The sequence below is a fragment of the Sinohyriopsis cumingii genome, chromosome 12 (assembly GCF_028554795.1).
Source record: "Sinohyriopsis cumingii isolate HCF-2022 chromosome 12, ASM2855479v2, whole genome shotgun sequence".
In the NCBI taxonomy this organism is placed as follows: Eukaryota; Metazoa; Mollusca; class Bivalvia; order Unionida; family Unionidae; genus Sinohyriopsis; species Sinohyriopsis cumingii.
The window spans coordinates 4,593,225-4,613,303 of record NC_142972.1 but is presented as its reverse complement, the minus strand read 5'-3'; the positions used below and the strand labels follow the sequence as shown (position 1 = coordinate 4,613,303).

Here is a 20,079-nt window from a genome sequence, read left to right as displayed (position 1 = left end):
ATACATACTTACTTACTTACTTACTAAATATGTATACGTTTCTGTTTTGTACAATAGTACGAATTATCTGTCCACCTACTTAACGGAGCTAATGAGGAAAATGCTTCCTCTTTTGTCTGGGTTTGGTCAATACTATCTCTATGAATTTTGTGTAATTGTTTTCTCTTTCAGATCCTCTTGCAATCGATACGACAAGGATTCATTGAGATACATTAGACTGTTTAAACCAGACAACTTAGACTGTAATAGGATTACAATGTCCATGATTAATATGGATTCAGCCTACCTCAACACGACATCTTGGACAACACCTTTCTTCTCTTCGGCTACAGATGAAAACCATTCTGACATAATGCAGCACACTGGATCACCCACTGGAATGCTTCCAATGCCATCATACAATCCTCAAACAAACTTATTCAAGAAGTACGCATTTCCTGTAACAATTGCATTCGGTTTCCTTGGAAATACAATAGTATTTTATATATTTACGCATACCAAGTTAAAAAAAACGTCAACCGTTCGGTATCTCGCTGCAGTTGCCGTTACAGACAACGGCTTTCTTCTAACAGCTTTCTTTTATCACCTGGGAGAATATTTCAACTCTACAGTTCATCTAAATGTTGGTCCCTGCCAGCTTCTAACATTTGGAAACCACGTGTTTACGTTTCTTTCTATCTGGTACCTTACAGCTGTCTACATAGAAAAATATGTTGGGCTGAATTGTCCTAGGAAAAAGACAAGAATGTGTACTGTATTCAGAGCAAAATGTGTCACTATCGGTTTGGCAATATGTGGATTAGTGTGTTACTTATACACTACATGGTTCTTTGGAGTCCGAAACTCTGGGTATGGCAAATTGTGTATCATGTGGGACAGGAACGATATCATACAAGCTTGGATTATATTGACGAAGGTGGATGCAGTTATTGTTTTCATGATTCCATATATCGCAATAGCAATCTTGACGTGCCTTATAGCTATAAAAACATGGCAATACCGTCGAATGACACCAACTGCAAGCGAACGATTTTTACGTCAACAGAGAGCATATGTTCCTCCAAATAAGGAAGTGAGGACGACTCCATTGTTATTTCTCTTGGCTGTGTGTACCTTTCTGCTGTGTACTCCAAATTGCTTCAACAGGATTCGTGTATTATTTGTACCACCAGAATCAATGCATCCGACACTTGAAGGTGATGTTTTCCATTATTTAGCATTAGTCCATAATGCGGTCAAGATTCTTGTTTACACGGCCGCCTCAAAGTCTTTTGCAAAGCAATTAGGACGCTTATTTTGTTCAATTGTTGCTCTTTTCACCCGCAAGCAGTCGCGGTCGTCCTCACCTGAAAATGAACTAGCAGGCTTAAACAGTGAAGGAAAGGAAAGCTGTACTCAAAATACGTCGAGAAGTACTGAGAGGGTTCTGTAGAAAAGCTACAAAACTGTTTTATTTGTGTGTCTAAATCGGCGAAATTTCTATATCAGCTTGTAGTTATGCTGATAAGGACAGTTACACACAAGCCGCTGTTTACTTTTAGAACCTTCTTCGTAGCGAGTACTAGTCAATTTGTACTCTACTTTATTCTTTCAGTTTTATTTTAACCAAGAATATTTGTAATTGTCGTAGATCCCAAAACGCTATGAGAAACTTTAAAGCGCTAAATGCTTTCCTCGCAGCCAATATTCAAATCACTTAATTATTAACAATTCTTTCTTGCGTACGATACGTTTTATATCATGGAGAAAATCTTTGTAACGTAATTTTATGATTGATTTTAAAGGTATGTTTGTTGTTGGTGTTGTTGTTGTTATTTTAGGGTTTAATACCATTTTCGGCACAAGATAGGCTATATATACATAGCGGCCAGTATAAATGGTGGAGAAAGAACTCGAAAAACCCCGGAAAGAACTACGACCCACGAGAAACTACTGGCAAGCTTTCTCATTTAAAGGGTACGTTTCTAACTCACGATTATCTTCTCTTTCTTTCTTTTTGTTGAAATTAACGTTGAGCGGGTCATTTTATCGGTGGGAAAAAAACTACATCGGTCTCAGGTTGAGATAACGAAAATGTATCTTACGAAAATGTATCATTTGCTAAAAATGCTGCCAACATTTTCATCATATCGAGATATTTTAACACTAAACGCTACGGTTGTTTCAATTAGAATGTTCACATATTTGCGATCCTAGTACGCTTTTTGAAAGTGACTAAGTAATGACTACAGGTAGTGCACCATCTATCAGTCTTTGTTATTGGTTCATACACACTGAATAATAAAGATGTAATAAAGATATGCGTATCAATTGTCTTCGTGATTTTTGACTAAAATTTACTAGTAGCCGTCATTAAAACTATAATGAGAAACTTTAAGGGGCCGCAAACTATCCAGTATTGGTCTCCTTAAGCCATGTGGATTGACTGGCAATTGTGAACAAGCAGTTACTGATTGAAACGACGTCAGAACGTGCACGACATTTGTGTTGCTAATCCCTGCTAGTCGAACTGAGAGGCGTGACAGTTTAGTAACTTAATTCGATCACACAGTTGTGTTCTTCCTGGTGTTTCTTTTATTGACTTTTAAATAAGATATTTTGACATGTCTGCCTTAAAGTGTTTTGCATTTAGAGTACGCAAAAAGAAATTTTGATTTAGCTAGGATTAGAACATTTTTATAGTCATCTCTAAAATAAAAATTATTATTATTATTATTATTATTATTATTATTATTCATCTCTTATTTAGACTTTTGATGTTATTTATGTCAGGCCTAGTGGTTAGAGCATCTGCTTCAAATGCGGGAGGTCGTGGGTTTGATCTCCGGCCGAGTCATGCCAAAGACTTGTAAAAATAGTACTAACTGCTGCCTCGCATGGTGCTCAGTATTAAGATGTTAGTGTCAGGACTGGTCGGTCTGGTGTCAGGATAATGTGACTGTGTGGGACATCATGCTACATGTCTGCGGCGTGATGCCCCAGTGCTAGACATCAATATAAACTTCCACGCTGCAGACATAGTAGCAATATGACTGAAAAATTGTTAAAGCTACGTTAAAAATCCAAGTCACACACACATACACACGCTATAAACTGCCACACTGCAGACATCGTAGCGATATGACTGACAAATTGTTAAAGCTACGTTAAAAATCCAAATCACACACACACACGCGCACACACACACGCACGCACACACACACACACACACACACACACACACACACACTCTTCTTGTAACGGACCACTCTCAGTGGTTTAAGATCTCAAGGACTGTCCGCAGCATCCTTGCCGTTTCGAAGCTTGTCGCTATCTGGAATAGGTCTGGCTGTAAAGTTCGTAGATTAAGAGTTTAATTGTAAGTTCTCAGGCCAGGTCGCTTTACTTTCTTACATTGTCTTATTGTTTCCATTTGACTTGGGAACCTTCTGGCACTGCTATGCCCTTGTTGTATGTCAGGTTTCTTTGATTTTCAACCAATATTATATCAGACATCCAATGCTATTATCTGTGAATGGTTTGGATGTTGAAATCGTACAGGATTTCCAGCCACTTTGTTAGTAAACGTGCCACCTTTTACACATTCAAGAACATACTTCTGAGACACGCTTTTTACTTCATAGCATGAAAGTGGTAACATTTTGTGTTTGTCTTTCACTTTGTTTACCACAGGTGACAGACCCGGTACTGTCATTACCAATCCATTGTTTCTCCGTTAGTATCTCAGTTTGCAGCCATCTATAGGTACCTTCAGCAAACTGTTGTTAATTGTTATTGCTCTTTTTAAGAAGACATTTTTCTTGGTCTAGTGCTAGGATATTGCATAATAGTATCATACATACATTCCAGGACTTCTAAGCCTCTTCTGTTAGCCCCATCGTTAAGGGACTGTTCGGTTTGTTCCCATCAGCTCTCTAATGAGTTGTACCTTGTTGAGTAGTTTTAGACTGTTTCTAGACATGTCTTGTAACTCGTGTGGTCAAATTCCCGATGCCCTGATGATTGTGACTGCTCATGTATTCCTGGCTGCAACTGTTGTACATCCATCCATCTATTGTTATTATTATTATTATTATTGTTGTTGTTGTTGTTGTTGTTACAGCAGTCGTAAGACCACTGCATACAGTGCCCTTTAAATTCTATGAAGCTTTTGTAAAGGTGTAACTGAAATAACATATATGATATTTATTTCTGTATAACACAAATATATACTGTAGATATTGGGGGTAAGTGAAGTGTGTGTGCTTGTTAAGGTCTAGTTACTATGTAGTTAGTCATACGAACAGGCTGTTATGTCGAATGTTTGTGCTATACTATGGCTTTTATAACAGATGTAACTTGAATACACCAGTTGGTTATTTTATATTTTCTGTTTCTGTTCAACAGCTAGAGACCGTTTAATGACGATATAGGAATCTAAGGTTGACAGTGACTTTAAGGTACCAAATAATTCTAATGTAAAACAATTTATTATTCTTTAATTTTCAGGATATTGTCATGCATATATATTGTAAACCTCATTTTATCGTCTCGAGTCAAAAACCAAATGTACATGAAAGACCACGGCTAAATGATAAATCATGTTTGAAGTATTTCGCATTAGTTTTGCCATGACAGATATTCATTTGGGTAGGATTCATGTCACTTGTTATATCAAAGTCTCAAAAATATCCATTCTTTGTTTTCATGTCGTACCAATAAGAATTATTCGGTCTCGAGGCTTCATTTTGAGGGGATGTGAACCAAAACCTGTAATGGCGACACTTGTGTTCTAAATGACGTTTGTGTTATGTGAAATAATATTGATGTTAGCAGTTTCAATCCTATGAAACAAATATGACTGAAACATATATTGCTTTTCTCTGCGTCTGTGAATTCATGTCTTTTGGGGGCAGATTTCATATCTGCCCTGTGGCGTAAGACTTTGGTTTTGGAGGGTAAACGTGAAACACTGCCAATTTGAATGCTTAATATGAAGGTATTCCGGCAAAGAAATTATCAATGAAGTAATATCAATGTCAAAGGGGACACTCAGACCTTCTCATTAGAAGATGATTTGTTTGTGATTTTTATTGTAAATATGCTGAATATGATTCCATAATAAATCATATTAAGCCTTAAAAACATGCATCTGTATACATGTAACTGTGTTTGTATTCGGCCCTTTAGAACTCATGTTGCTATGTCATATACTGCTCATTCAGCAACGCCCGGTTCTGAAAGGCAGGGAACCGAAAGGGGAAAATGCAATTTTCAACATAGAATAACAGCTAACATTGAGAGTTATGGTGACTCTAGTAGAAAAATGCCACCATTCTGAGATCATCATATAAGTCAGACTCCCGGTAAACAGTGTAGTTTTCCCGTCTTTCTTCTATTATACGAACTGCATAATTTATATTTAGTATATTAGGTCTTTCCCATTGTATCCCAAATCAAGATTTATATGATACCATGCATGCATATTAAGGCAAACATTCTTTGGTGATCCTTATTTATAATAGCGTTATGTATACCAATAGATCCTTATTCATAATAGCGTTATGTATACCAATAGATCCTTATTTATAATAGCGTTATGTATACCAATAGATCCTTATTTATAACAGCGTTATGTATACCAATAGATTTAACTATCGTTACATTGGTGGAAACTATTTGATATATGTTCTGTACATATAAGTAAAGCTTGCCACTCAAGATGGGCGAAAAATGATACATACAAGTGTACTCTCCATTTATTTAATATCTGTAAGTAGTCTTTCTCGTTAAATTGTTGGCGCAAATAATTAAGCTTTAGTGGTTGCAATCATTTACATAAATATGATATAATTGTATATTTTCAAATAACTGCTCACGGAACACAGTATTTAGTGCAAGCTTTCGTTTTAGAATCAGGTCAATATATTGTATATTTGATTTCAAATCTATGGTAATACTTCTTGTTTTGCCCAAGCTTAAAATAGATCCTTCTTAAAAAGATGCAGTTTCCTTAACCTGCAGCCATACATAATCATATAAAATATAATAAATTATATTTTTATGTACGTTTTAATATTTTGATTTTCGCAAATTCATATATAAGATTACTCACGACATGAACATACTTTACTACCGCTACTGCAATAATAATAATAATAATAATAATAATAAATGATGATGGTAATCGCATAGCAGCAGTCATTTAGGAATCATATCCATACGGTGATCAACTCCATGTGTTTAACCCAGAGACTACAATTATCAGAGAAAGAGACAGAACCCGAGAGACAGACAGGGACAGAGACAGAAAGAAGGGGGGGGGGGGGCAGGCTCGTAACGTTCCCGGAAAGAAAATATTTTTTCTTTATCGATTGAGATGACGTCGACTTTAGATTAGTTGCGTATATAACCAACTGAAAGACAATGGCGACAAAAATGTTTCAACTGATATTATTTATACAAAGTAGTGTAAGGTTTATAAAGCAACCTCGTCGCCTTCTGGAATGTCGGTTGGCACCAGAGAGGCTCATTTGGGGTTGAAAATTCACCCTGCATACTTAGCAATTATCAGTACATACGTAAATTAGTATACGCAAAGAGTTTAAGATGGCGTCGTATGTTGTGTTCTCAAGAAAATACCAAGGATAAGGAATCCGAGCTAAACTATCTCATTTTGTAAATTACTGAAATGGATAAAATTTATATAGACGTGATTGTTGATAAAATATATCTGCTTCTTGATGAGATACAAACTCCAGAAAGTGATAAGTATCAACTTCACCCAACTCTGAAATATAATTATGCACACAAGTTTAACAAATACAATTGCTGAGAGTGCGTGGGCGTTATACAGTAGCTTCTGAACACGAATCTAACAAAGTGATGCCGAATTGCATGGCTTAGTCAAACGTGGATACAAACAAAATCGATACCACCCTATGTCTCAATGAGGATGACCTAGTAGCACAGAGACAGCAATAGGGGCAACAACGACGGGCTATGGAGCTGGAAAGACTTGTCGAAAATAAAAAAGATAATTCATTCCAATATATCTATAAAGTGGGGGTATTGATGTAAATCAAAAACGGGTAAAAAATTAAATTATAAACCCTTTTAACCTGAGTAGGCGAGTTCATATTTTTTTTGTTTACTTCATTAACGGCAGTTCCGGTGATTTATTGCCATCTGTAAAGTCTATGTCATCCTAACTGACTGGGTCCGGCACGATATAGATGTTCCGACAGGGGCACATACGATTGTAAATGAAGTTGCTATTTCAGTAACACCAAGTCCCACAGTGGCAGCCAAATTTGTTCCACAATTAACGTCAATAATAATACCACAAATTTGTTGAAAGTGATAAAGTATTTCTCGGCGTGTATCAAATATTCTTCTCCGTCATTGATTTTTTCATGTCGATATTGTTGACGATCAGTTATGAGACTACTTGTACTTTAAATATGAGTGTTTCTAACGCGGAGCAAAACATATTCCATCGCAATCACGTGGCGATATGTATATGTTCGAGATACTTCACATGCGTCAGTGTTTCATCGGTTGACAATAATATAAATAATAAATCTTCGTCTCTGTCAGATCTTTTTAACTCTCCAGACAGATTGAAACTAGATTGTATATCATCCAGGTTGTCTATGTCTCTGCCGCCTGCAGAGGATATTACTAATGTGCTTCGTAACAAACAACACTATATGGGCTTAAAGCTGTATTGACAAGCGATTTCTCCATATTTATTGCAGATTGTACCGATTCCAGCGCATTAATTTGGTGACAATACCAGCAAGTTTATTCTGGATTTTTTTTAGTTTTTTCCAAAGATACTCATTAATGGTTTGAGATTTATCCCCGAAGTTTTTACCTGACCGGTTAAATAGCATTGCATGCTCAACATATTCTTCTTTAAGCGTTGATATTTAACCACTTGATACCCAAGAGACTTTAATCTCTCCATCATCATCGAGTGAAGAAGAATTACCAAACTAGAAGGCAGGCCGTCTCCTCCCCTCCGTCACCATATTGTCAATATCAGTCTCTTTGATATTGCTATTTCTTATCTGGTCAAATTGATTCTGAAACATGATAAGTTCATTTCGTCTGACCCCATTGAGTATATTATGGCGGCTTAATCGTCGTTGGTGGCCAATTTTGACACGTCTCTGTGGTGAGTATGTTCACCCCGCTGACGTTTTGATCGACCATAGATGTTCACATTCATATTTATTGACCGAAAACGCGATTAATTGGATAGTTTATATTTTTTTTTATCGCGGTGTACTCATTTACAGCCCTGAAAAGATTATCAGACAGAGGATTGTTGCCAGCAATCACATCAACCACCTTAATGGATTCTAGTCCACATATTGGTGGTTCAATCGCTGTTTGTGTGGACAGCGTGGAAAACCACGAAGGTTTGCTCTGGGCATTTATGTCTGCTGTTGGACATATTTTGATAAACTAACTTAGTTGTATCGGCCCTCATTTAATCAAAATAAATTACCGCACCTAAATTTATCGAGTATATGACCCATTGAGTAGAGGAGCGTTCTCTCAAATCTCATTTGATTCCTACTTGACGTGTATGTGGCCGTGCTGGTAATACATCGTACATAACAAATGCATAGTAATGTTTGATTAAAGTTAAGTTCGACAGTGGTTTTATCTTCTCGCTAGTCGCAGGCTTTTCGCCAACTATTTGCACCAACTTTTGTTATCATGCGTGAGCTAGCTTAGCAGTAGAAGATGCGTTTCCAGTATTTTCTTTTGTATTGTATGTCATCTATTGCAAAATGTGTTTCCCACAGGTGTGTCAACGAAATTCATTCGTGTACCAAGCGATCAAAAATCAGTGCTTTGTCCGAATTTATAAAAGCAACACATCCATAGTCATTAAAACCAGCGCCTGATGTTGTATTTATTCGGACTTAAATGTCCTTGTCTACGACCAATTGACTAAATAAATCCAGATGTCCCGGTGATAACGTTGTAACATCCTTTTGAGATATATAGTCCAGTGTTAACATTCTGATAACGTACATAAAATACATCATTACGTGATACGCATATGCAACATGATTCGTATCAAAATCCAGCTTGATTTCTTCAGGTAGTTCCTGATATCCATTACGTCTCGATGATACATAAGACTATGACAATTTATCAAACGCTATCTAGTTTTTTGTTTGCGAGTTTAATCGATTTATGTCACGAAACTAAAATACATGTCTCGGCGCAGAGGCAACTTACTGTTTTGTGCAATCTGCACGTAAATAACCCACACACTGAAATGTAAACTTAATTGTTAGTCAGAATAAGCCACGACAGCGTAGAGTGATCGTCACCCTGCATACAACTAAGTACTTATTTTCCTCTCTAAGAGAAGATGTCAACGCGGACAATGTATTTTTTCCATGTAGCGCTGTAGTCGCGGCTGAAATTACATGGACACATATATATACTATTGCCTATTAATAAATGGGAGCTGACGCACCAGCGCGGACTGCAATTGATCTGTTACAGTCTCAGTCCATTTTTCCGAGGTTATACTGTAATCGTTGTCTGGTACCAAATTATTTAGTCGTGCAGCTGCCGAGGCATTGATAGTTTTACTGACGTTCGCAAACATTTCTTAGGTACTTGGCAGTGGCAATGAAGTCCTCAATCATTGCTCTAGCCGTGCCTGTCTTAATGCTACCGGCAATAAAAACGAAATAGGTTTTGGCAGGTAATTTGTGATCCGTGACGAACTAGTTCTTCACGAAACTAATCTAGATAATTTTTTATCGCAGAGAAATTCGTGGTGGAGACGTTTGCTAATCTCCCCAGCAACTATATTTGTACACAACCAAAGGACTTTCGCCTAATAATTTTAGCGAGTAAAATCCCATCATTGCAGACCATTCGGGGAAACTTTACTAAATAACCCTTTAATATTTCCAACACCATCTTCTTAAGACATGTTGTCTACAGACGCAGGTGAATTTACTATTCGTACCGGAGTAGCGATGTATCATTGTATGTACGTCATTCGCGCAATTGTTTGAACCATTGCAATAAATTACACATACAACTAGTGGTCTTCCTCGACGTTTCCGATGTACATATTGACGGCGAATGTTTCACTACGAAAGTCAAATAAATAACCATCTTAATATTTTAATTTAAATATTTCTTGGCTTATGATGTTCAGCTCCCACCTGTGGCTCTAAGCAACGTAGTATGATCAGCTGCCAAGCCACGGGCGACGGCTTCGACTGATCAGCCAAACCAGCCTGACAGTAGCCGAAGGGCTTCAAATCCTCGATGAGTTAGGAGCTTGCCTATCTCCTTGCATACAAAGCCAGTTTCGAAAGACTGGGCAAAAGAGAGTGATCCAACAGCCGCGGAAGCGAATCTGCTAAGGCTTTGTGAAGAGTGCAGGGCATAACAAGGCATCATGGCCATCCAATGCGGTCGAGGTAGTCTTCATATCTGATGAATCTTCGTACCACTGAGTCTCAGCTACCATGGCCGAGACAGTGAGGCTGTCTCCGTGCAAAGGCTGGCTCACTTAAATCTCCTTCACGCACAGGTCTTGTTGTGCACCTTTCATTCAATCCCATCATCACACTCATGATTCCTTATCTGCACCTACCAAAGTCCTAATGTGATTGGCGATTTGCGGCCCTTGGGTAAGTTGTCGCTATGCACTGTATCCAGGACAGCGGAACAGTTCTGCAGCATCTTGTGCGACTGTGCAGATCATTTCAGGACAGCGTTGCTCGCCATGCATAGAGAAGGGCCTAGAAAAGGTGGTCTAAAAAAAGCCTGACTCTGGGGCCCAGGAAGCGAAGACTGGTTCGAGGATAACAACGGTGCCATTGAAGATTTGCTTGCCAGAAGGAACAAAGCATTCATCGACTGGCAGAATGATCCAAACTCCACCCCCCAACCCTCCCACAAAAAAACCCCGCTTGAAATGCTAACAAGCTGGGGCTCAGAGAGAAATCCGCAAGATGTGTGACCAGTGGTGGGAAAGGAAAGCTGATGAAGTGCAACGCTATGCCGACACTAACAATTGCAAAGAGGTCTACAACGCCATCAAGTCGATCTTCAGACAATCAAAGTCTGGCTCTGCCCCCTTGCTTGCTGAAGATGGCATACACTAATAAAGGATAGGGCTGGCATTAAGAACAGATGGAAATAACACTTTAGACAGCTCCTAAACCTGCCCTCATCGGTTAGACAATATGTTCTTGACAAAATTCACCAACAGCCAACGCACGACCAACTGGCTGTTCCAACAACGATAGAAGAGTTGAGGACGGCCATTATACAAATGAACTGTAGCAGGACACCTGGAAAGGATGGTATCCTGGCGGAGGTGTACAAGGCTGTCAGTGAACAGACTCTGAAGGCATTCCTCGATGGGCTAATCAGCATCTAGACGAAAGAGGATATGCCAGACGACCTACGCGATGCATCAATTGGGACCCTCTATAAGACTAAAGACAAACATGTGGACTGTATTAAATAGCTGAAAAAAGCCAAGTCGCTAGAAAGACTCATCATTGAAGCACATTTTTCAGATGAATTTGCCCTCATGATCCACGAAGTCTCACCTACTTGCAATCATGGACAGGTTCTCTGAAGCCTCCAATCTATTTGGACCCACAGTTAGCCTAGGAAAGACAGAAGTCCTGATCCAGCCCGCCCCTAACACTGTCCCTTCACACGCATGCACCATCAAAAGGCGACAAGCAGGTGAAGAATGTGGACAGTTTCAAATACCCACGTAGCACAATATCAAGTGATAACTCTCTGGACAAACTCTCGTCAAACACTCGGACGATCCCGAACCAAGGTCTTTAAGCACAAGGACATACGCTTGTCAACAAAGATGAATGTGTACAATGCAGTTGGCCTCAGGTCTCTCTCGAACTATCACAACAATAATCTAAGCCAAACTAATCCAGTACCAGCTTCTTTGGAATGGCTATGTGATCAACATGGATCAAGAGAGAATCCCAAAGCATATATTCTTTGTCGAGCTATCCCAGGGTAACCGAAACGAAGTCCGTCCTCGCAAGAGGTACAAAAACGATCTCAAGACACACATCAAAATGAGCAGACCTTAACCCCAACAAGTTCGAGTTCACTACATCAGCGAGCCCTAACCAGAAAAGCCACTTCCACCTTCGAGGCTGACCGACGCCAGCGTCTTGCCTCAGCTCGTTGAAAACGTCACAGAGCTGTGACGCAGTCATCCCAACCACCGGTGTCCCATGTCCCACCTGCAACCGTCTGTGTGCATTGGAATTCGGACTCAGAAGCCACAAGCACATAACCGTCGATGAGATCGCACAACTTGTCTCCCTCGGCCCGAGAGACTATACCCGTTGCGTAGCTACTATCGTTATAAGATTGCACGGAGACGTCTTCGGGTTACAACTATGTATCCTACATATCATACTAGTCACTGCGTTACGACCGTGAGCGTGTTTGTGGTGGGTTAGTTCACTCAGATAACTGCCAGAAACAGCGTCACACATAACATTTAGCGAGATCTTCTATACAATGTAAATGATGTCAACGGCCACATGACGCGCGCCACAATCGGTAAAGATGTCTACGGTTAGTATTTCAACGTCGGCTACCCAACCTTCAACCCCACCCAAACACCACTTGCAGTGGATATTTCAATGACTGAACTGAATGTGGCCCTAATGTAATCACAATCTTAGAATCCTGTCTTTTGATATTGTTATCCACCATTGGAATTTAGCATTTTCTTGTCGGGGATTCATACGAGTTCTATTGTAATACTTTCTGCTCGGTGTCTAATCGGTCAACTGTGGCCAACATACTATCAGACATATCGCGCCTGAAAACCCAAAAGCTTTTGCATATTGACTTTCATTGGCGGACTCTCATGTCGGTTTTTCCGTCTGTGTCAGAGTGAACTAGGAGAACGAGGAAGGGATTACCTGACCTACAAAATTAACCCAGTCGGAATCAACCTTCTTCACCTGCTGTTTCCCAGTTACCTCGAGATAAACCCATTTATTGTACTGGCGGCACGATTTAGATGTTCTTACTGGTAGGAAACGCCGACTTCTACCGTTAAACTCAAGCACGACAAACTCTCTCGGGTTTAAAGAATCTCCTGGCTTGCCTGATAGTTAACTGTCACGGAATTGTGTATGAGTTATATAAATATGTATAAGTGATCAACAATGTACTCGGGTTTCGTTGCCGCGTACAGCGGCACCCGAGGGTGGTATATTTTTTCGGCTCTAGTTATTTCGAAATACTTAGCGAAACGCAACACATGCTGCATGTGCAAATTGCCTGCAACGAAAACATAAGTACCTAGCTGCGCATATCTGTCGCAGGTAGTATACATATAGAGCAAATTCTCTATAAACGAATTACATTGCGACAAGTCTTATCAGGAAGCTTACCGCTTTACGGGAGCAAATCTCCAGCTGTAGAGGTAATGAAACTTAAGTATTCTTTATTACTATTCGTCTTATATGACATAACTGTTTCATACTTTAGATGTTTTAGAATTTATTCTAAATTCTACAGAGAGTCAATACCTAGGTTATACAACGCCATATTAGAAATACCATAGTCTGGTTCGAGTTAGCTATTTGTTGTATCTGAACAGACAAATTGAATTTAGTTATACGCTGCATGCATTGAACGATTAATGTAATGGGTAACGAATTCATGTGCGCGTATGCGCAACATATATCAGTGCAGAAGTACTTAACCGTGTCATATGTACTACACGGTTTAGTTGTTATAATTTTAGCTGCCTTATACGTGGTTTGATGTGGAGTCACAGAACTCTGTGTGGTTTCTTGTGGCGTGTACGCTGTGTCTGGTGACGTTGGTTCGGAAGAGTGTACTGGTGTTCTCGATGCGAGGGACAAAGGCCTCGCGACCATCGGGTCTACAATTATCGTAGCCCTGGAACTCTACTGGATATCAGATTGGTTTCTGGTGATCGTCCGAGACCCGGAGAAACCCCAGTCTGTAGGATTAATAACAGCTATTATCATCATGATATCGCTTACAGGAGTGCTTTACACTCAACAGCGACATATTGCTGACCGTGCTAATTGTCGCTCTTAGACAGTTGTCTTTTGGCAACTGTATTGAGTGACTTGCATAATGGTTGATAGCAACAACGAAGCGGATAGTGGCAATAAATAATTTAAACAACCATATTACTGTTATATATAATTGGAAGGGATAAAAATGCATGGATGCTAATAGGCAAAACGACTCGCTATGGCTAACAGTATATATGCTCGGTATCGCTGAATGCAGCTGAAAACACCATGAATAAAATCAGTGGCGAATAAAAAATCTTTGTTGTCTCGAAAATTGCTTTTCGAATTGTTAAACAATTACCCTGCATATAGAGACAATATGATACTATCGAACACATAATTAGCTAATTCGGACAAAGAAATTCACTTACCTCGGGAAATTGATCCTAACTTCTTTCATATTGACACAAAGGTCCCACATTAAAAAAAAAAAAACTCTTTAAGAGATTTCCCGAAGTTATATTGTATTATTCATTACCTTTAAAATAATTTAATTTAGAAGGTGTTGTGCACGTGTATTCGACGTGGTATTGTGATCCATTCCATTGATACAAATACATTGTGCTTATGATTCGATAATATTCGCTCTAGTCAAGTCACTAATTAGTTACCCAATGATTCTCAGGAATCAAATTATCGCAAGCGATGATGATGATGATGATAATGATGATGATGACGTGACAATGATGACGATGACGAAGACGACGACGATTCCGCTGCCGCCGCCGCCGCCGACGACGACGACGATGATGATGATGATGATGAGGATGAATGATAGTTGGAATTGTTTTGAAGTGATGGAACAAACACATGAAGGTACACAACAGGGCGCAAATATTGTAATAATCCTCAGTCTCATCATAGTTTATTAACGTATATCGACCTTGTCTACCACAAGAAAGTATGTCCAGTTACCACAGTATTTTTATGGGATTTATCAACAGAATAAGCTGCGGGGGCAAGCTTAGTTAAATCACATTCATGATGAATAAAAAAAATCACTTTATTTATATAACAAATCCATAAAATAATTTTTTTATATGATAACAATGTATTAGTATCAATACAATGGGAATATCACATTACCAAACTCTTGTTAGCTAGGCACAAAATATGTATTTTCAATTTATTGAGATTAATTCGACCAGACAATATCAAATGCATGATCGGCTGATCTTACTGAAGAAATAACTAGAATTAATTTTGAAAAGGAAATTTAGAGCACGTCCAAAACAGAGCCTGAATCCGCTAAACCAAGCTTTGATCGTGAGAAGGCGGTACCCCAAGGAGAGAATCCAGTCAATAAGATATATAACGCATGCTATCATCGTGATCTTTCATATAAGAACACTCAACACGATAGCCTTCTACTTTCACAGCGACATAATCACCGACCACACGCCGATTGACGCGTTTACGTGCTATCAGAACACCGTAAACAGTTAGCGGTCTGCGTGAACGACTTGCACGATGGTCAATAACAACAGCAAAAAAAAGGCAACATATTGGTCGGAAAATATATTAATTGGAATGCTAGCATTCTATAATGGAATCAATTTATTACAGTCTCAGTGGTTATTCGAAAGGCACAGCAATTAGCGAGTGTCGCTTGTGCTGACGAAAATATTGCGAAAGATTGGTTTGCGCGAAAAGCAATGTGACAGATTTATTTACCGGCACCAATCATATTCCGTGTAGGTGGTTTAACGCCAGAATACCAAACGAAGTTCACCCATAAGACGTGTTACGCAAGCGCGGAACACACACACACACACACACACACACACACACACGTACGTACGTACGTACATACATACATACATACATACATACTTACAATGCTAGTAGCTGGCAAAGGAAATTAACATTTCCATTGGTCAGAATGTTACCACGTGTACAAAATGAATTGCGTTTATTTCTGTATTGACTGTAAGGAGAATTACTTTTCTAAGAATACCCACTTCTATAAACAGAGTCACGTGTACAACATAACATAAACACTTCTAGTGAAAGCAGACACGAAATAAGCATTGACGGAAAAGAACATTCTTACAATTTAAAAAAAAACACTGAATAAATTTGGCTTCCATTGGTTGAACGACTGGAACTAGGTTGACCTTATTACATTAATGCAGGACAATTCAAAGTTATATAAATAGCTACGTAACAGAAAATCCAAAACATGTATTACTAGGCTAAATTAAGATTTATGTTTTTTAATGATGCAAACAAAATAACATAACGATTAATTGAAATTTAAATTGTAAGAGTTATTTGCTATGTCAGCCGGCAACTGACAGTTTATACCACGATAAACTCAGAAAAAACAACGTTAAACTCAATACGATTGAGTTGGTTGTCGATACGATCCACAGAAACTTGTCTGGAATCACAAGAGGGGTAATCCTATTACATTTCAACGTTATATTTACGGCAATGAGTGTTTTATCGCTGTGCAAGTTCAATTATGTAACGTACGGTAGGATCAAATTTATCTTTGCGGCATTGGGTTTAATGCCCACGATCCACATGACTACTTTTTCGAGGGTAAATTTGTGGTTCGTTCATAAATCGACTCGTAACACAGCAATATTTATAAGATCTAACCATTGGATACGATTGTCAATAATCCAGAAGCCACGTGGCTTTGACATGGTTAATCCCCGTGAGGAATAAAATGTAGCCACGTATCCAAGACATCAGTCATAAGACACTTGCATGCCATCACATACTATTACATACATGACATTTTTGAGAACATGTTCTCTGGTGTTGTCTTTAGACCCTCCAACTGCTAATTTACACGTGGATGTATTGAAGAGTATCACACAATACGACACACAAGTGGAATTGTACCGCCTAGAAATCATGCTTGGTAAAGCTTGAATAGGGTTTGCTAAATATCAGCTCGAATTGTTTCTACGTGAAACGACAATGATGTCATCAAGGGTCCACGTCGCCAAAAAGTCGTCTCAGGATGTCTCTGCAATTTCTATCCGCATTTCTTCGCACTGGTCACAATTGGATTTTGAACGTATCGTGACTTTAAGCTGTTTCGAAAAAATCGTTTTGGCATGATAGTCATAAAAAAACTTTGTAATACTGTAGTTAGCTACGCAGCCAATTGTGAGGACATTCCCCAATAATAAGAAGAGGCTGATCCTGATCTACGCAAACAGTAATTGCAACTGGTTCTTAGGCATCCATGTTAGAAACATTTTTAGTGGTTCTTTGGCAACTGTACAAATGTCATGGTCAAACAATAAAACGAGGAATGTATTTTATTCCCATTCATTCGCACAGACACCCTCGCGCCACAGCTCCATCGAAAGAAAGAATGGTATCTTTGTGCGCAAGCTTGATTGCTTTCACGTATATCAGTCACAGATAAGTTCTTGTGACCGAGCATTACAATATCGGCATTGGGGATGCTGCCCACAAGAATTAGTTTATTGCGCTCGTAGTTTTGCAATAACATCTGTTGCCGTTCAAATACTCGAGTCTTACCGATGACGTTGCTGACTATTTCGCTAAATATCTCACAGATACATACTCGCGCTCCATGCTATATATCCGATCATTGTAAGTATTTCAATTTTACTTTCTTAAGTTCTTAATTCTCCAGTGACCCAATGAAACAAATTCGTCAGGTGGTTATTTTGGGATTATTACAATCTAGTGCAGATGAATTTCAATACAATAGCTCTAAACCAATTTTAACACAGGAATATTATCAAACATATATGTCTTGTTTTATAGACATAGAACGAATCCGTAGCAACTCTGGCCTCAGCTGGATTGTCTACCACGATTAAGAATATATTTATTCATCGATAATAAGTTGATGTTTACGTATGCAAGCATCAAGGACCTTAAAGCAGTGTATAGAAGGTTATTTCCGTCTTAGTGAAAAAAAAATGATCTCTTCGATCAACCTGACAGTAGTTACATTGCTACACACAAACACACATACATACATACATACATACATACATACATACATACATACATACATACATACATACATGCATACAACATACATACATACATACATACACAGACACACATACATACCTACTTACCTATCTACATACATACCTACATACATACATACAATATAAATATGTGCGTATATGTGTGTATGAGTATGTTTGTGCATGTGTGTATATGTGTGTATATGAATGTGTTTGTGTATGTATATATGTATGTATGTATGTATGTATGTATGTATGTATGTATGTATGTATGTGTGTATATTTTGTATGTGCATGTGTAATTATTTGTGTATGTGTATGTGTGTATGTGGGTATCTTTACTTGTGAATGTGTATGTGTGTATGTGTATGTGTATGCGTATGTGTGTATGTGTATGTTTGTAGGTGTGTGCATGTGTGTAGGTGTATGTGTTTGGTTATGTATGTGTGTGTGTATATTTATGTGTGTATGTGTATATGTGCATGTGTATATGTGAATATGTGTGTATGTGTATAAGTGTTTGAGTATGTGTATGATTATGTGCATGTGTATTGGAGTATGTGTATTTGTGTATGCGTGCATGTGTATGTGTATGTGTATGTGTATGTGCATTTGTGTATGCGTACTTGTGTATGTGTATATGTGTAGATCTATATGTGTATGTGTATATATATGTATATGTTTATATGTGCATGTGTATAGGTGTATAAGTGTATGTTTATGTGTATTTGTGTATATGTGTATGTGCATTTGTGTATATGTGTGTGTATGTGTGTATCTGTGTATGTATATCTTTATGTGTATATGTGTATATATATGTACATGTATATGTGTATATGTGTATTTTTACATGTGTATGTGCATGTGTATATGCGCATGTGTATGTCAATATGTACATATGTGAATGTGTATGTGCATATGTTTATATGTAAATGTGTATGTGTATCTGCATTTGCGCATGCATATGTAGACGTATATGTGTATGTGTTTATGTACGTGTACGTGAATATGTCGATGTATATGTTTATGTGCATATGTACGTGTGCGTGTATATGTAGATGTATATGTGTATATGTGTATTTTTACATGTGTTTGTGCATGTGTATATGCGCATGTGTATGTCAATATGTGCATATGTGAATGTGTATGTGCATATGTTTATATGTAAATGTGTATGTGTATCTGCATTTGCACATGCATATGTAGACGTATATGTGCATGTGTTTATGTACGTGTACGTGAATATGTCGATGTATATGTTTATGTGTATATGTACGTGTGCGTGTATATGTAGATGTATATGTGTATATTACGTGTACATGTATATGTAGATGTATATATATATGTAGATGTATATATCTTGATATAGATGTATACATGTAGATGTAGATTTATAAATATGTAGCTCTACTTGTAGATGTAGATGTTTATATATGTAGCTGTACATGTAATTATAGATGTAGATGTATATATGTAGATGTGCATGTAGATATAGATGTATATATATACACATGTATATATATATATATATATATATATATATATATATATATATATATATATATATATATACATGTACATGTAGATACATATACATGTACATGTAGAAATAGATATATGTACATATATAGCAATGTATATAAATATATCTATATATACATATATATGCATATGTAATTTTATATATACATATCTATAAATATGTATATGTGTTTATATCTATACATATACATATTCATATAAATATACATATCTATCTATCTATTTCTCTATCTATTTCTCTATCTGTTTATCTATCTGTTTATCTATCTATTTCTCTATCCATTTCTCTATCTATCTGTTTATCTATCCATCTGTTTATCTATCTATCTGTTTATCTGTCTAGCTGTTTATCTATCTATCTGTTTATCTATCTATCTGTTTATATATCTATTTCTCTATCTATCTATTTCTCTATATATCTGTTTATCTATCTATCTGTTTATCTATATATGTGTTTATCTATC

At 37.7% G+C, this 20,079-nt stretch overlaps 1 protein-coding gene across 4 annotated transcripts in view; it reads left to right on the top strand.

Annotated features, from left to right (window-relative positions):
* Positions 1-6,043, top strand: part of LOC149785932 (somatostatin receptor type 2-like) — a 342,548-nt gene extending 336,505 nt beyond the window's left edge. For 3 of the 4 annotated variants that reach the window (XM_089976170.1, XM_089976169.1, XM_089976168.1), the window contains one exon: positions 172-6,043. In XM_089976170.1, coding sequence (XP_089832296.1) covers positions 257-1,432 — 1,176 coding nt within the window. In that variant the 5' untranslated portion in view covers positions 172-256 and the 3' untranslated portion in view covers positions 1,433-6,043. The remainder of the gene's footprint in view (positions 1-171) is intronic. The other variant, XM_089976172.1, reaches the window with a different exon arrangement.
* Positions 6,044-20,079: the final 14,036 nt, after the last annotated feature.